The sequence below is a fragment of the Lynx rufus genome, unplaced genomic scaffold, assembly GCF_022079265.1.
Source record: "Lynx rufus isolate CCGP_SWC_20201006 ecotype Redwood Valley unplaced genomic scaffold, mLynRuf1.p SCAF_10, whole genome shotgun sequence".
NCBI lineage: Eukaryota > Metazoa > Chordata > Mammalia > Carnivora > Felidae > Lynx > Lynx rufus.
Genome location: NW_025814824.1, coordinates 11,759,218 through 11,777,651, shown reverse-complemented (window position 1 = coordinate 11,777,651; position 18,434 = coordinate 11,759,218). Strand labels below are relative to the sequence as shown.

Below are 18,434 nucleotides of genomic sequence, written 5' to 3'. Positions count from 1 at the left end.
CATAAAAATAACACAGACTAAGTTGGTACCATCCACTTCATGCACTTGACCCCCTTTTAACAGGTGGTTAAAACAGGATGTTGCCTTCTCTTGCAATCAAGTACCTTTAGTTTACTATTGGCTTTTGCTCATTAGGTTTTGCACATTCTTTTAGCATTATTATGTGCTATATTATTTTAGTTAATTCCTGTTGCTCCCAATCTCTTGACGAGGCCTGTATCTACTTGAATAGGCTTAATACATCTCTCAAACTCCAAACAGTGCAATATTGGAAGAATGTGCATTCAGTCTCTGTCTTGGCTGGGAGTCCTGGAATTTTGAGAGCATCTGTTCCCAGCCCTGGCACGAGTATGGTCATTATTCTCTCCCCAGCCAAGGAGATTGCTGGGAAGTGCCAACTGCAACAGCAAAAGGTGGCATGTAAGGCTGGACAGGTAGGGAGAAATTGGGAATGACTGCTAAAGGATATTGGGCTTCTTTTTGGAGTGACAAAAACATTCTAAAATTGGTTATGGTGATGGCTGTACAGTTCTGAATATACTAAAAACCACTGAATTGTACAACTCAGGAACCCAAACTACAGTAGCCAAGCCAGTTCTTGGTTTCCAGAGGGAAGGTAGAGCCTGGAAACCACAGGAAGCAGATGGAAGATGCTGTACTCTCTGGCTGGACACCTTGGTTGACAGTGCAAGGAAACTCCAACAATGTGAAAACACTTGGAAAATGGTTTAATGATGTTTTACAACAGAAACGAACTGTACAGTTACAGTAAGTTTAATATATATATAAAAATTACAGCAGACAAATGCATCTACACAAAACCTACCATTTCATTCTGATTCACTGTCACCTACGCAATCTCTCCCAAGCCTACAGCCCCGGTGGGAGGGGTACATAAATTAAATTCCAATAAACTTATTCATGTGGCAGAGACCCCCCTCTAAACGAGCAACCGTCAACCAAGGTGTCCAGCCAGAGAGTACAGCATCTTCCATCTGCTTCCTGTGGTTTCCAGGCTCTACCTCCCCTCTGGAAACCAAGAACTGGCTTGGCTACTGTAGTTTGGGTTCCTTCACCTGGTACAGGATTCACTTTTCCCCTCAAGCCTTTGCAAACACTGTATAATGACATGAACTTTTTTTTTAAACATGGAATATTGAAAGATAATAAAATAGGTATAAAGTAATATCACTAACAATAATCAGTAGCCTTTGTTCAGTACTTCCAAAGTCCCAGGACTGAACTGTACAAATTTCACATTACTGAAACCTGGGGAAGCTGAAAAAAGTGTTAGATTATTGTGTGGTATTTTTTTTTTTTTTAATCCCCATGATTTCACAGAAATGGTGGCTCTGTTTGGGTCTCAGTTCACAGTTCCATTTCATTGGTCTTCAAACCATGAACTGAGTGCTTCAGGAATTTCAAGAAAACATGCAATTCAAACTTCATGTTTGAAAAATCATTTTTGTGACAAGTACACAGAAATGCATTCTAGAATAAAAATTTTTAAATGGGAAAAAAGGGCAGCCTAACATTTTAACTTACACTGAAAATTAACTTGCTTTGGGGCAAATCTCAAAATAAATCTTTCCTTGTCATCCCCACTTAACTGAGGAATACCGTGAGTTTGCAAGGGGAGTCATTTTAATAGTGTCATAATTAAATACTCATCTGTAGGAAATGGGACTTTCTTGTTACAATGCAACAGGGAAAAGAAGGATATTGACTGTGGGGAGTCTACCTGCAACATAACCCTGGATTTTTGAATTAGGGTGTTCAGAACAGTTCGATTATTCTTACTTACACATTCAAAAAATGCCATAAATTAAAAATCATTAAAAAAACCTTTGATTCTGGCCATCGTGCACACAATCAGGCCACAACCTGGTCAGGCTGACAGAGACGCGGGGAATAGAAAGCATTTAGTGAGACCATCCATGCGGCTTTCAAGACTCAAACTTGGAAGTCTGGAAGAATACTGTAAGAGGCCATTTGGTAGAAAACTGGGGCTTGTTGGTAAAAGTCATTCAGCACCCTGTTCCATCTGTCCTGAAGACTGCAGAATTCCATGTTAGAGAGGTTGGCAACTCGTGGCCACTTTAAAGTTCTAGATGAAACTGGAGGCTTAGTATCTTCATTTCTGTTCCAGCCTCTGACTTTAGTTATCCTAAACCTTCAAACTCTTAATGAGCTTTAGGCAAGAAATAGTTTGGTATCCCAAAGGCAGATCTAAGTTACAAATATCAATGCCCTGCCCGTTTGCTAGGCCTTATGCTGACCTTCGGCACACAGAGTAATGTACAGTGTCTGCCTTCAAGAATCTCATCATCCATTAGTGGAGCCGAATAAGGAACTGTTAAACCTTTCTACACACATGAGGTCCTACGGATCCTCAGACACAGCCAGCTAGTGTGATTATGCCTGTGCTCCAAAGAGCAAATGATACCCACTCACAGTCAGATAAAGAGAGGGCCCTAGAGTCACTGGCTACTTTCTTCTACCATGCCCCTCCCTTTGTCCAGCCTCCTGCAGCCTGGTTCTTCCTCCACAACCCATGAGTTCCCTCCCTGATGTCTCATATCCTCACATGAACTCCAAATTCAACTCTAAGGCAAGCCCCTAGCTATTCAATGGACTGAAGCAAAGGCGGGGGTGGGGATGAAGTGTGGGGGTAGGTTTAACAGCACTCAGAATGATATAGCTCTTGGTTAAATGGACTAATTATCTGTTAAACAGAGGAATTACGCTATATGACCCCTTTCAGCATTAAAAATACATCTGTGCTGTAACATATAGAATATTGGACACACAGAGACATCAGTTTCTTCTGGGCCCCGCCATTCAATGTGTGACCCTGTAGAAGTCACCTGGCTTTTCTTACGGTCCAATAAGCACACATGAAAAGCTATACCAATGTTAGCTACTGCTATAATAAAAATAGTGATAATAATTATTAATTACATTATTACTATCAGTAGCAGTAGTAAAAACAAGAGGAAAGATGAGTATGAATGTATCAAAAGCCCAAGCTCTTAAGACTCTACATTAAAAAAAAAAACCCAGTTTATGGAGCACCTGGGTAGCTCAGTCGGTTAAGTGTCCAACTTCAGCTCAGGTAGTGATCTCACGGTTCGTGAGTTCGAGCCCCACATCAGGCTCTCTGCTATCAGTGCAGCGCCCACTTCAGATCCTCTGTATCCCTCTCTTTCTGCCCCTTCCCCACTTACGTACTCTCTCTCTCTCTCTCTCTAAAATAAACATTAAAAAAAAAATTTATGATAGACCACTCTCCTGTGCATTTGGCTAAATTACCTCTCAGTTACAGCATTTCACCATAGTGATAAATAGCACATATCTTTAACAAGAAAAGCCAGTGAAAATAAAACAAGAGTCTAATGTGGACGTACATCTATCTACCCCCCCTTCCCCAGTGTCAGATATGCTAAAAATGACAAGTAGACGGTGAGTAGCACTGAACTCAAAAGAGCTATCATCATTACGTGAAGGATGTTCTATCCACAACAGTCTCCTCACGTTGCTCCCACAAAACTGCATGACCAAAAACTTCATACAACCCTTTTAAACTCTGAATTATACTGCATTTACAGAACTAGTCATGTATGTAGGTATGGCGTACATTCAGTTACTAAAACATGCTATGTTCTTAGATTATTTTTTAAGGAACAGTAGCAGTGGGTCTTCATTTCAGGAACTTAATATTCTGTGATATAAAATTTTAAACATATACAAAGTAGAGAGAACATGAACTTCCATGTCTACATTACCCACCTTCAACAACTATCAACTCTTGTTAATATCCCCACCCACTCTCCTCACCAAAGATCATTTAAGCAAATGCTAGGCATGATATTAGGTCATCCATAAATATATATTAGGGTCATCCATGAATACTTTATTTAGTATACATTCCTACAAGATAAAAACTCTTTATTTTTAAACATAATTACAGTATCATTTATCCTAAAAATGGAAGTAATAGAATATCATCCAGTACCCAGAGTGTTCAAGTTTCTATTTTGGGGACCTTTTTAAATAATGAAACCAAGTTCCTACCACTCCATTAGTGCACACATGCATGGTAAGTAGAGAACGATACAAGCTATATAGAGATGGGGGTGTTTAGTGGTGCACTGGGCTCAATCACTAGCCTACAGTCCCACACAAAAATTTGAACCTCATCATAATGACCAATTTTTGCAATGTCATAGATCTTTATGATCATTTTTAGTCAAAATTAAATATACACACTCAGTGAGTCTCATAAACTCATTTTATAGGATTAACTTCTTTTCAAGGAGTCATGAATAGGATTTCAGATTATTCTTCTTTTTTCATATTATTTTCTTGGTTCTTCCATTCTTCAATTCTGTATTTTCCACCATGGAACAAAGAGACAACATTTTAAATTTCACTTACCTGTAAAAAGATGTGCACAAGTTTTTTTAAGCTTGTTGGCTTGGTCATATAACTTCCGAGAACTTTTGTTGGACGTTGGATTCAACCTCTGTCTCATGGTTTTGACACCTTGTCTGGAGTCTGGGTTGAAAAAAATCACAATCGGGAACCACTGAGTGTAATTCAACAGGTCCACAGCTTTAGGAGTCACATCCAGGAGTGCATGCTTATCCTGTCAGAAATGGGGAAAAGTTACGTCAAAGTTATGTATGTAAAATCATACAGCAGCAAAGAGTTTATTTTAAGTAAAGGCTGCATCAGATAAAACTTGTCAATTTAAATCCAAAAGCAGAATGTTTTCCTCCACGTTATGTCCACTTTAATACTACTCGTCTATTGGAACTGCTGAGAAAATGAATTAACAGGTTATCTGGTATAATGTTGAGAACTGAAAAAAAAGGTACGTCACTGCCACTGAACATCACCTGGTTTCCACACAATGCAACAGCTTACATTTATATTTATTTTTTACAATTAACATTTAATGATTATTAAAAACAGATTCTGTCCTAAAAAAGACTCCAGCAAACCATGAGCTAATTCCTTCCGACAACATGGCCTTCAGATGAATTTCCTCACCTGTTCAATGATTTGCCTCACTGTATTTAACCGCACCACCCCACTGGATTTCTCGGATCCTGCATCTTTTGGTTCCGTTTCTGCAAAAGCAAAAACAAGGGGCTAACCAACTTTTTTAGAAATCAAAATCAGAGACTCCATCAGTCTGACATAAGGTGCCACCCTAAAGAGAGAGGAGAGGCACTCACACCACCTCTTAAATTGAAATCTAATCATGAGGAAGCAGATAGTCCCACAGGTGAGACAAGGGGCTTGGACTCTGCAAGATATCAATGTTAGAAAATAAAGTAGAAAGAGGAGACTACTTCTGTCTTTGTAGACATAAACACAATATATACTAAACAGTACGGTTTTATCAGTGTTAAATTTCTTGGCAGTGTCACTGTATAGAAGAATGCTCTTGTTCTGAGGAGACTCACGTGGCTAAAAAAATGTTACAACGTCTACAACTTAAACTTTTCAAATGGCTCAAAAGAAAATTTTAAGAGTGTGTATCTGTGTCTGTGGTAGGGGTGATATATAGCAAACTTTCTGACTGGTGACAGTGACTGCATGTGAAGGGTATGTGGGTATTCTCCTTTTTTTCCATTTTTCCTTTATATTAGATATTTCTCAAACTGAAAATTTGGGGAGGAAAAGATCATCAACAGACTTACTAGCAGTTTGAAACAGGTCAGGTAACTCATTTGCCAACTTTTCCAGTGCTATATCTGCTATAGGACCAAATAAGACCACAGGTCTCTTGAAACCAGCTGAAATGAGACAAGAAAGGCCATGGAAACACATTTCCTCAGCTATTAAGATAAGAAGCCAAAGTATTTTATAGGCTAGTGATGAACATAATTAAAAAAAGAAATGGTGTGCTCTCCCTCCCTCCCTCCCTCACTTCAGCCCTGTTCTTTCCTGAAGAATATGCCTTTACTCCCCTCCCTAGTGTCAAAGATAAAGTTTACTGGGGCACCTGGGTGGCTCAGTCAGTTAAGCATCTGACTTCAGTTCAAGTCATGATCTCATGGTTCATGGGTTCGAGCCTTGACTCAAGCTCTCTGCTGACAACTCAGAGCCTAGAGCCTGCTTCAGGTTCTGTGTCTCCCTCTCTCCCCCCTCCCCCACTCGTGCTCTCCCTCTCTCTCTCTCAAAAAATGAATAAACACTTAAAAAAAAAACTTTACTATAGGCAATATATGAAAACTTTTGAATGGTAATATCAGAAGAAATAACTGAAGGGGTGCCCAAGTGGCTCAGTGGGTTAAGCTTTCGACTCTTGGTTTCGGTTCAGGTCATGATCTCAGGGTCAAGAGATCAAACCCTGCATCAGGCTCTTCACTAAGCCTGGAGCCTGCTTGGGATTCTCTCTCCCTCTCCCCCCCTCCACCCCCCAAAAAATTAAAAAAATTAAATAACATAAGATGTGGAAATACACCTCCATGTAAGAGTTGGCACAGCTCACTTTTTTGGAAATTTTATTTCATGTTTGAGTGTGATTCCAACGCTATAACCTGGCATTGGTCTAAGTGGTATGGTAAGTTTGAACCTGACTGTTACAGTATGAAAATGAAGAAAAACAGGCTCAGAGCCCAGTCAGATCATTTCCTTAGGCCCCACTTAGCTTCCTCACCTTCTCGCAGCAAAACCCTCTCATAGGCTGGGAACTTGGTGCTAACTGACACAACGGCTGTTAGATCTTCCCGACTCTTCCTTAAGTTTTTCTTCACGCCAGATCTCTGACCACGCATTCTCCAGAAATCTGCTCTGTCCCCAGCATTGTCTCTCTGGGCATTCTGAACACTGCCCATCTGTTCAGCTCTGAGAGAAAAAAACCACAGGAAGTAAATCTCAAAAGCCAGAAAATGCACAAATGAAGTTAAAATTAACCAAGTCTAGTCAATACTGCTTATGAACTTGGAATAGAGAAGATGCAGCTTGACACCGAAGAGGTTTCACAGAATGGGAAACGTGGGGACATTCTCCACACAGTGGAAGCAGAGAACGGTTGGGTGCACAGAAAACCTACCAGAAATAGCTCAGAACACAATAAACTTGGCTCATTCTGGTAGGATGGAATACAATAAACATAACTAAAATCCATGCCAAAGTATAATCATCTTTACTATTTTCCCCAGTCAGCCAACCAACAAGTGTTAACTGGGATAGATCAGCCCCGTCCAAGGATGTGGGCCCGACAGCGGACAAGGGCAACCTGTCTCTGAGAGGCGTGTTGGTTTGCTACAGCCACTTGGTAATCTGCTTGTAGGCTACGCAAGGTGGCAGGCACTCCCCTGGAAACTGTTGAAACACCAGCCAGGTGCAACAGCCAACCACATGATGCTAACTAAGTACAGCAGACCATTTAGTGGGTATCTCACAGTCCCGGGCCACACCTCATAAATAGGAATAGGTGACGGGAGAGGACACGACGACAAATGACGAAGTTATAGGGGCTTCCTTTTTGAGCAGAGAAGGGACTGTATTGATTTGTGGAACACTTAGGAGCGGTGTATGAGAGTGTATGATCTCTGATACCTGCTTTTGTTGGGGATTAAGCCTTTCTCCAACTCATTTCCGATCCTCACGGCCAGCCAGTGGCCCAGCTTGCCATCGTACAGCGTATCTACCACTCGGAAGACCTCCCCCCTGGTGAAAGCCAGGCTCTGTGGAGTTTCCTTCTCACATTCAAAGTGGCTTCTTATAAAAAACGAATCCCCTCTGCCACAAGCTAGTATGTCTCTATACACTGAAAAACAAAAGCATTGTTGTATGTTGCATTCTGCTTCACAGTTACCAGCTTCTCCTATCCCTGATCACCCTTTTTACTTCTCTTCATTTAGTAAACTCAGTGAACAGACCCGATGGGAATCAGGGCTCAAACAAGGACAGAAAGCTAACTCCATGAGTCACCATAATGGTTAATTTTGTGTCAACCTGACTGGGCCACAGGGTGCCCAGATGTTTGGTTAAACATTATTCTGTGTGTAACTGAGGGTGTTTTGGAATGAACATTAACATTTAAATTAGTAGACTGAGTAAAGCAGATTGCGCTTCCTCATGTGGTGGGCCTCAGCCAATCAGTTGACGGCTTGAATAAAACAGAAAGGGGAACTCTTCACTGAGTAAGAAAAAACAAACTCTTCCTGCTTTAGAACTAGGACATCAGCTTTTGGGACATCAGCTTTTTTCCTGCTTTCAGACTCAGATGGAAGCATCAGGTCTTCCTGGGTTGTGAGCTTGCTAACCTTCAGACTGTAACTACACCATTAGCTCTCCCAGTTCTCAGGCCTCTGTACTTGGAATGGAACCAAATCATTGGCTCTCGTGGATCTCCAACTTGCCAGCTCACCCTGCAGATTTTGGGACTTGGCCAACCTCTGTAATCATGTGAGCCCATTCCTTATAATAAACATCTATACACACACACACACACACACACACACACACACACATATATCCTATTGATTCTATTGCTTTAGAGAGCCCTAATATACTTGCCAGTCAACCCCTGAAGCAGACAGGGAAGATGCTATCAACCCCCATTTTACAGATGAGAACAATGAAGTCTGAAAGGGTATAGCAAGTTGTCAGACTTGCATTGTCAAGATTAAGGGTATAGCAACTTGTCAGATAAGCATTAATGTGGGAGTTGATCCACAGATGGGGCCCTTTGTATCTTGCATATGGAAACTCCATAAACTCCAGGCAGTACTTAAGGACAGATCACTATTCAGAAAAGCAATTTTATTCCAAATTGACACAACTGGTAAAATGATTTCAGTTGGTGCACAGAAGACATTTCTGTAGGACATTAAATGGTACCCAAATTTTCTCCACATACCTATGACTCAGAAATTGAGTGTGAAGATATACTTCAGTTTTTTAATACCCAGACTTACCTATTCTGGTCCCAAGATACCTCTCTCATCCTTCCTCCCTTCACCCACTCCCCGCATTAAACTAATAACCAAACATGCTCACCATCAGCTCGGCTCTGAGCTAATATGGTCACCATTTCACCTTTAGGGATTTCTAGCAGGTAGAGAACGGCATCTTCCCGAACCAGCCCTCTGAAATCCTGTGTGTTCACCTGATAAGGCAAACAGAAAAACAAACCGAAAAAAAAAAAAAAAAAACACAAAAAACAAAACCAAAACAAAACAAAAAACAAGAAGAAGAAGAGATTTTTTAAAAGATGTCACCTAAGTTTTTGTCTCTTTGTTTTCATCAGGGCCTGCCCAAAGCAAATCCCAGATATAAAAAAGTCCTTAGTGTCCCAACTGAAACCCTCCCAATACCTCCTATGGGCCTAGGCTGTGTGAGTCACCATACCCTCCTGCCTCCCCACACTGCCAACCGTCCCTTAGAAATAGGCCATTCCATCAAGGATTTGTCACTGGATCAGATTAAACCTTCTTATTATGTTTGTGTGTCTGTCTCTTCTTTGAGTCTCCCATAGAGGTGGTCAGGGAGGTAATATACAATTATGAAACATAACTGTAATGCTATAGGGAGTGGTAGAGTTTTATGGCAAAACAAGCATGCTGGCCCAACTTAAGGCATTAACACTTTAAGTTGACTCAAATAAAAGCCTGAAAATAAAAATGCAATTCCACCTTTCTTCTGTAAGTTCTGTCACCTAAAAGGTTTTTAATATGTGTTTATGAAACTGAAGAGCATTAGCCTTAAGTGGCAGACCATTAGCCTAATAGATAGACTTATATATTTAAGCTTCTGGCAAGGAGCCACAACATTTATCCCCATCGACCAAAGGGGGGACACAGTAATTAGCTTTTGAAAGGTAAGTTACAAAGCAAGTAAAACTGAAATGTGGCACAAAGAAAAAGACATTTTGGAATCTTTGTTCAGTACCTTTAAAATCGTTTTAAAACAGAATAGTCAAAAATAAGCAAATATAAAAATTATTTTAGGGGCGCCTGGGTGGCTCAGTCAATTAAGCATGGGACTTTGGCTCAGGTCTTAATCTCACAGCTCTTAAGTTCAAGCCCCGCATCAGGGTCTCTCTACTGTCAGCACAGAGACCACTTCAGATCCTCAGTCTCCCTCTCTCTCTGCCCCTCTTCCACTATGACTCTAAGTAAAACATTAAAAAAAATTTTTAAGTACCTAATATTTTAACAATATAGAAGTAAAAAAAAGATACAGAATTCCTACAAAATATTTTTTTCAGTCATTGAGGACTATGGAAGTCTTTATTACTTTATCACTGAAAAAAATCATTGAGCCTAAATTAAGATTGGAATTTATGATTAAGTGAAAACAGGCATTAGGTTGACACTTGGTGCTTTTGAAATAAAGTAACTTGCTAAAGCAATCCCATTAACTTTTCCTTTGAAACAGTATTTATCATTTAGGGTATCTGTCATTCCATCTCTCTATCCCCTAATTAGGGATCATCAGATTTTAGAATCTAATCCTTTCTTGTGCCATTTTCATATCTACTACACCTGTGTCTGTATATGGTGACATGTTTTTGTATGCACTCTTTATGCCTTTATTTTTATTTAAAATTTTTTTTAATGTTTATTTTTTGAGAGAGAGCACGCACGCAAGTGGAGGAGGGGCAGAGAGAGAGGGAGACAGAATCTGAAGCAGGCTCCAGGCTCTGATCTGTCAGCACAGAGCCTGACACGGGGCTCAAATTCACGGACCGCAAAATCATGACCGGAGCCGAAGTCACATGCTTAACCGACTGAGCCACCCAGGCACCCCATCTTTATTTTATTTAAATGAGATAAGGCCATAGGGCTTGAGGGAAGACCTTGAGGGTCCATCTGTCCATCCTATGGCCATGTGAGACTGACCTTCCATCGAGCTACAAACTACACTGGTCAAAATTAAATCACACATAGTAGCTACATTTAAAAACTTAGAGGAGTTTCTTTCTCTCTTCCATCCCATAAAAGTTTCTGAAAGAGAAATAAGAACCATACCAGATAAATAATAAGCAAAGAGTTACACCAAACATGAAAACATATACTTCTGTTAACGGATAAGGCAGATATCCTGCCACAGTACACTGGTGTGTTCATTCCACATGTCAGGCTGCCATCTTTACAAAGGGAAGAGCTCCACTTAAAAAACCCTCAACAGAAGAAAAGTGTTTAGTATATGTACAGAGTTCCCCACATATTCAATTTGGCCGTGAATGCTGGAACAAATTACAGTTAAAAAGGCCAGGACAGCACTTTGATACTGGAAGGTTAGGTTGTACAGTCCTCTCCAAGAAATATCCCCTTTCATTAATCTATTTAGTAGTCTACGGGGACTAGCCGTGTCTGCTGTGAGCCTGAAAAGGATTCTGTATCAGCTACAGCTTTTGATTATATAGCGGCTTCTCTGCCCCAGTAGGCGAGCTCAAGTCTTTTTTACCCTTTTGTAGAGCTGAGAGCTCCTTAACAGAAAATTTATTCACGCCCAAGAACGAGGACCATCTATTGTCTGACCTTCAGATGGGATTACTGCCCAAAAAAAAAAAAGCTGGTTCCCATAGTTTTCTTCTTGTCTTTTACTAGGGTGATAACAAAAAATAAGACACTTTCTTAAGTATAAACATTGCATACCATGACTTATACACATGGAAATGACTCTCCTGTCTTTAACAACTTACAGAGAGGCTTATTAGGCCTTGGGGTGAATTCACTATGTTTTCATGGAAATTCAGAAAATCTTTTTTACCCAAGGATACAAAAATATTTTATTCTTGAACCTTCATGAGCAAAGGCTTCCAAATTCCTGACTTCCTATAGCCCCACATTAGTTAGGAAATAATGCTTTCTCTCCTTTGGTATCAGCCCAAAAGTAAATTGGTATGAGCTGGCACTCTGATGGGATTCTTATCGATAACACTTGGTAAGTGGTATTTCCTAGGATCACATGGTACCACCAGGTTCACTCAGGTACACTTGGTCTTCTAGGATCCTGACCAGAGCCAAGGAAGGTTTAGAATATCACTGGAAAGCTTCAGCAAAGCTCATGATCAAGCTTTGCCCTTCATCTGCTCCAGAAATGAAATCTGAACTACCGCAGTGAGGCCAAGAGCCAAGGAAGACGACCACCTGTTTTGGGGCTCTGTTGCCTGCTTCCTTGAGAATTCTGCAACTTTTTTTCTCCTCTCTCCTTTGAACCTAGATACTTTTACCAGACCCCCTAATAAACTCATAAGAAATGCAAGTTTACAGAAGCAGAAATTCCAGTGAAGACAGTTCCCTGTATTTTCAGAGTCACGAGGTATTTGACATTCTTTATTCAGAAGCCAATGGAAAGTACATTATATGTATCTCATGAAATGTCAAAGCTGAGTTTATTTTCTAAAAGTAGTAGATTATATAAACATATATATAGTAACTTTAAAAGGACCAATATTTGATTAACCAGAAATTCCCATTCCTGGTCAATTTTAGATGTAAACAACATCCTGAGTGGCAGCAACTTGTTATTTTCCAGTGGGGAGAAGAACAGACATTGACCTTCCTGCTCTGTGCCAGGAACTCTGCTAAATGCCTTGTGAGTGTTATCCATTCCAATCTTCCAGGGCCCCTGCAAGGCAGGTATTCTCATCCCCATTGAACAGATACTGAAACCTGAGTGTCAGGGTTAAACCAAGGTCACGGAACTAATGAGAGGCTGGGAGTGGATTCAAGGCTGATGATCTAAGCCAACACCCACCCTTGTTCAAGTTCAGCACACTGCCTTAAGAGTGACAACCAGGCAGGGAATCAATAAAAAAAAAACAAACATTAGCAAGATCTTTTGAGAGGTCTTCCTCCTAGGCCTTAAGTTAGAATCTCAATCTTTTTGTTAAGCTTACTAATAAAAATCTTAGCAAGGGTCTTAAACACTATAAATTCCCACAGGCATGGGCATGAGTTTTGGGTTCCAGGACTGAGAAGACAGGGCCCATTCAGGGAAACAGAACTTATGTTTAGCACGAACAAACCTGCTACTGGTCCGTTTTCACGAGCTAGACACTTCCCTTATAATCAGCTCTTCCCCAGTAATGTCTAGAAACGGGGCTGGGCTTTTCCTACCTTCAGAATCTGGTCCCCTTCTTGAAGGCCTTCTTGCTCTGCGGAGGTCCCCTCTTGAATGCCAGCCACAAATATCCCAACGTCATTGCCACCAGCCAACCGGAGGCCCACGCTGTCTCCCTTCTGAAACCTCACCATTTTGGTATTGGGACTGCAATCGGTTCGGTTTTAGAAAAGAAAGATGGAGATTTTTCTTTGTGAAGGAGAACATTAGTGAAAGATTTAATTTCTTCTATTTATGGAGAGATTTACATATTAAAAATCTCTTGTTTTTATCTGTCGTTTTTGGGACTATGAGATGAACATCAGCAGGCCCACTTAACTGGTTAATAAGTAGAAATACAGGTGTTTATGTAAACTCATTCAAGATTAGAAAGCAAACAAAAGGCAGGGCTAGGCCATCTGACTCCCACTTTAGGATTCTCCCAAAGGAAAGCTTGCGGCCACCACAGGATTCTTGCCAAATGGAGACACAACCTGGGTCCAGCAAGGTCGGATCTTACTCCAGGAGCTGCCCCTCTCTACCACCACTGACCACACGGGTTCTCATTATCCAGAGCAGAGCACTGTGTCATTTCTATCCTCCCTCCACATGCTAGGATCGTCAGGATACTACAACCCTAAAAAGGTCCTGTAGTTAAGCAACATTTCACCTATTTGAGAGTTACCAATTTGGCAAACTCAAATACTCAGAATCACATTCTGGAAAAGCAGCCAGATAAGTAGACAAGCAAAGTTAACATTACAAAGTTCGCCAAATTCCACATTTTTCTTTTCCTACAAGTTATTTCTCTTTCTCATAAACACTAACAATAGAGGTTGGTTAACGGTGGCCCATTATATGCAAAACTGCCATCTGCAGTTAAAAAACACCATTCTTCTGTACTTCAGTTAAGGACACTGAGGTGTGTGGAAGGAGAAAGGACAAGAGAGAGAGGCTGAAAGATATACCCATATATTGCTTCATCTTCAGGACTAGGACGGAGAAAGGTTCTTGGGGCTGCTTTTGGTTGAGGAGCTGTGGATTAAAAACCATCTATCATTAACAAGAGAACTAGAGTGAGTTTGTCTCTATAAAGATCACAAAATCCACAAAAATCCAAGTCGGTACTTTATGCTACATATAAATCATCACATCAGACAACGAAAATAAGCCTTTAAGGTGAAGTTTAATTTGGAGGCATTAGCAGGTACGAATAGTTTCTCAAAATAAGTGAGGTAAGAAACTTCCAAAATCCCAGGTGCACAGTCACATGGGAAAGAACATTTAATATACTTTAAAAACCACATAAATCTGCCCTTACCATCAATAAATATTTATTATGTAAAATCACGATGATAATTTTAGGGCAACGGGGCAGGGCTGGAGGATGGGGTTGAGATCAGAAGTGGGAAACAAAAGGACTTCAGTTAATCAAATAAGACAAAATTTAACTGTGACAGGATTGGAAATATATATATTTGGGGGGCACGTGGGTGGCTCGGTCAGTTGAGTGTCTAGCTCTTGATTTCAACTCAGATCAAGACCTCACAATTTCATGAGTTCGAGCCCGGAGTCATGAGCCCTGCAAGCTTGGGATCCTCTCTCTCCCTCTCTGCTCCTCCCTTGCTCATGCTCTCTCTGTCTCTCTCAAAATAAAAATAAAGGAAATAAAACAAATATATATATATATGAGACTAAATGTGTCTATATATATATATATATACACACACACACACACACACACACACACACACACACACATATATATATATATATATATATATATATATATATATATATATATACATTTAGTCTCTGCCCCCAGTTCCTAATACAGAGCTCCTAAAATCCCTGTAATTTCCGGAGTGATATGGGTGCCAGGACAATCTTATCTTTCCTCTTTGCCTTCAGTTCCTGACACAAGTCCTACATCTCTTGGAATTTCCTCTATCTCTGTCTCTAAAGAGATTACTCCTCGATAGCCTCAAGATGGGGACTGGTCACCAGACAGAGCAACCCATGATTAGAAGCTTAGAACTTTCAGCCTACCTCCCCACCATCTGGGAGGGGACGGGTTAGAGACTCAGTTAATAACTGATCACACACATGACAGAGCCTCCGTAAAATCCATAAACTATGGAGTTTGGAGTGCTTTAGGGTCAGTGAACACACTGAGATACTGGGAAGGGTGGTACGCCTGGAGAGCACCTGGCAGCTCTGTGCCCCTCACCCTATACCTTGCTTCCATTTGGCTGTTCCTCTGTCGTATAAAAACCAGTAATAGGAAGTAAAGTGCTTCCCTGAGTTCTGTAAGCCAGTCTAGCAAATGATCAAACCAGAGTGAGGAGGAGGTTATGGGAACCCTTGGTTCAGAGCTGATTTGGTCAGAAGTATAGGGAGCACCTGGAGATTGCAGTGGTGTCTGCAGTGAAGGTATCTTATGGGACTGAATGCTTAACCTGTGGGGTCGGCACTCAACTCTGGGTAGCCAGTGCCAGGACTGAAGTGAATTGTAGGATGATCAGTTGGTGTCTGGAGAATTCGAGAATTGGTAGTTGAGTAGGGGAAGAAACCCACACGTTTGGTGTCAGAAATGTTAATGTTTATTTATTTTTCAGAGAGAGAGAGAGAGAGAGAGAGAGAGAATGGGGGAGGGGCAGAGAGAGAGAGGGGGAAACAGAATCTGAAGCAGGTTCCAGGCTCAAGCTGACAGCAGCAGGCTCAATATGGGGCTCAAACTCATGAACTGCAAGATCATGACCTGAGCCTACGTTGGACACCCAACCAGCTGACCCACCCAGGCGCCCCTGGTGTCAGAAATGTTAAGAGCAGAGCAGTTCAGGTTGGGATCAGAGATGGGAAACACAAAGACCATAAATATAGTGAAATATTTAAAAAATGTGACCAATCTGTTGGCATATGGTAAGGGCTATTATTCTTGTAAGTTTTTTTAATATTAAAAGAGACTGGAGTGCCTCTTCCACATATCTGAATGATTTCTTAATAAGTTCTCTCTCCTTCTGGCCACCCTCTGGAATGACCAAGCACATACTTCCGAACACAGCTGTTTACAAGGAGCCTCACCTGGCCGTTCCTCTTGGTATTTGGGTTCCTTGCTGTTCTCTGTGCCAAGTGCAGCTGCAGCGTCCCCCATGGACTTAAAAGGAGTGGGTGTGGCGCCCATCCTGGACCATCTGTTCTGCATGTCCTCTCTTGAACTTAAGCACACATCATGTTAATGTCTCATAATGCAACAGATCTGTAAAATGTATGTGTGTACGTTCACGGTGTCGCGCATGAGGGAAAGTATACACCATCTTACTTTGGCCTTTCCTTCAGCTTTTCATTTGAGGAATGATAATCATAATCGGAATACTGCTGCCGTCTCTCCTCTGGAGAAAATGATCGGTTTGACTCTATTTCTGAGATATCTGGTTTCAAAAATAAGAAAAGACTTCTTATTAAGATATTGAAGACTGTACCAGAAGTGATATTATTCTCTGGGTAAGCCAATATGAGAAATGGAAAAGAGGCAGGAGTAAATGTGCTGTTAGTCTAGCAGTCTTCCCTTGAAGCAAATCTGAGCCTTTGAAGGGAAAGACATTAATTAATAAAGAGGAAGCCAAATTCAGAATTTTATGTTCCTCTTTCATTACACCTTCCGTCAAAGCTGCTACTGAGGAGTCAGAATTCAATTACTGGATTATACATGTATCCACTCATTTTTAACCACACAGAGCAGTGCTTCTCAAACTTAAATGTGCATATGAATCACCTGGGATCTTGTTAGACTAGCTATTCTAGCACACAATCAGGCCTGTGATTCTGTGATTCCAGCAAGCTCCCAGAGGCTCATGCAGCCAATGGGCTAAGGATCACACTTGAAATAGCAAGTAAATAACCTATAAGCTCTTAGCATACTGGGATTATTTCTCCTGCTCTGTTTTCCTGCACTGCACTCATAGCAGTAACCAAATGATTAGACTTTTGATATGATGGAAGTTAACCTAAGTTGTACGGTTTCATAAAGTAATTCTTTTAAAAATCAGCATGGCTGGGGCACCTGGGTGGCTCAGTTGGTTAGCCATCCAACTTCAGCCCAGGTCATGATCTCACAGTTTGTGAGTTTGAGCTGTGCATCAGGCTCTGTGCTGACAGCTGGGAGCCTGGAGCCTGCTTCGGCTTCTGTGTTCCTTTCTTTCTCTGCCTCTCTCCCACTCACACTCTCTCTCTCTCTCTCTCAAAAATGAATAAACTTAAAAAAAAAATCAACATGTCTGTCTTCAAACTTGAGTACTTAATATTTTCCAAGTTCTTCTGCACAAAGGCAGTACTAGATGGTTAGTCAGTATCATACCTACTTATTTTTATTGGTAAGTTTTTGCATTGTTAAAATGTGACCCCATGTGTAATTCAGATTTAAGAAGTGAGTATTGCTTCCTAAGACAGAAGAGATGACACAGATTGCTAATTGATGAATACCACAATATTCAGCCATTCTGACTGTTTAGCTATCTTCCATATAACCTTCCGTTTATTTGAAATATTAATACCGCTTTTTAAACATATGCAAGAAAGTACAAGACTGAACAATTTACAAATGGATGTGGTTAGGTCTTTGAGCCACTCACACATATATTTTTTACGAACAAGTTTTTTTTTCAGTGGCCTAAAACAGATTCCACTGAGGAGTTCACAAGTCTACCTGAATTTCATATTGGAAAACTAGTATCAGCAGACACTTTAGTAAGAAAATAACCACCACTTATCCGAATTAAATTTTAAAACAGAAGCTTTTGTTGTAAATTTAACTTCCAGCTGGATGGCTATGCTACAGTGAGAATGGAAAAGCAACAGCCTTCCTTGTTTCCAGCCAAGCTCACAGGCTTCCCCCTCTTTACCTTCTATTTCTGAGTCGCTGTCATTTAACGACGGGATGTTGATGAGTGTTTGCCTGCTGTCTCTCAACACCACTAGCTGGAGTTTTCCTCTTGACTTTTCTATCAGTTTTCGAGCATCCGTTAAAGACATGTTCTCAGTTACAGTTCCATTTATCTGTGTTTATGAATAATGGTCATGTTACATGTGATGCAGCTGTTCACAGCAAAATAGAAAGTTTGCATTTTGCCCTTCTAAAAGTGTAAAGTCTTTGCTCAGCTATTCAAACAACATGAGTTTTAGGATGACTGAATAAAAATGGATTATCCTTTAAATTAAATATAACCCTGCATGCCTGGATCTCAAAGACAGGCATGAGAGAGCTGTGGTATACTTAAGTTACTCTGCTAATTTATTTAACTTCCAAGCTCAAGACGATGGTTTGGTTTACTACTGGAACATGTTTCCTGACTGGAGAG

General features: G+C 40.7%; 1 protein-coding gene across 4 annotated transcripts in view; it reads right to left on the bottom strand.

Moving 5' to 3' along the window:
• The window catches only part of TJP2 (tight junction protein 2), a 78,480-nt gene that overhangs the window by 10,537 nt on the left and 49,509 nt on the right, over positions 1-18,434 (bottom strand). For all 4 annotated transcript variants that reach the window (XM_047101795.1, XM_047101802.1, XM_047101809.1 and 1 more), the window contains exons 7-17: positions 17,979-18,132; positions 16,400-16,508; positions 16,162-16,295; positions 14,046-14,112; positions 13,095-13,245; positions 9,025-9,133; positions 7,579-7,789; positions 6,674-6,861; positions 5,712-5,807; positions 5,056-5,135; positions 4,438-4,648 (exon numbers count right to left, since the gene is read on the bottom strand). In XM_047101795.1, coding sequence (XP_046957751.1) covers positions 4,438-4,648; positions 5,056-5,135; positions 5,712-5,807; positions 6,674-6,861; positions 7,579-7,789; positions 9,025-9,133; positions 13,095-13,245; positions 14,046-14,112; positions 16,162-16,295; positions 16,400-16,508; positions 17,979-18,132 — 1,510 coding nt within the window. The remainder of the gene's footprint in view (positions 1-4,437; positions 4,649-5,055; positions 5,136-5,711; positions 5,808-6,673; positions 6,862-7,578; positions 7,790-9,024; positions 9,134-13,094; positions 13,246-14,045; positions 14,113-16,161; positions 16,296-16,399; positions 16,509-17,978; positions 18,133-18,434) is intronic.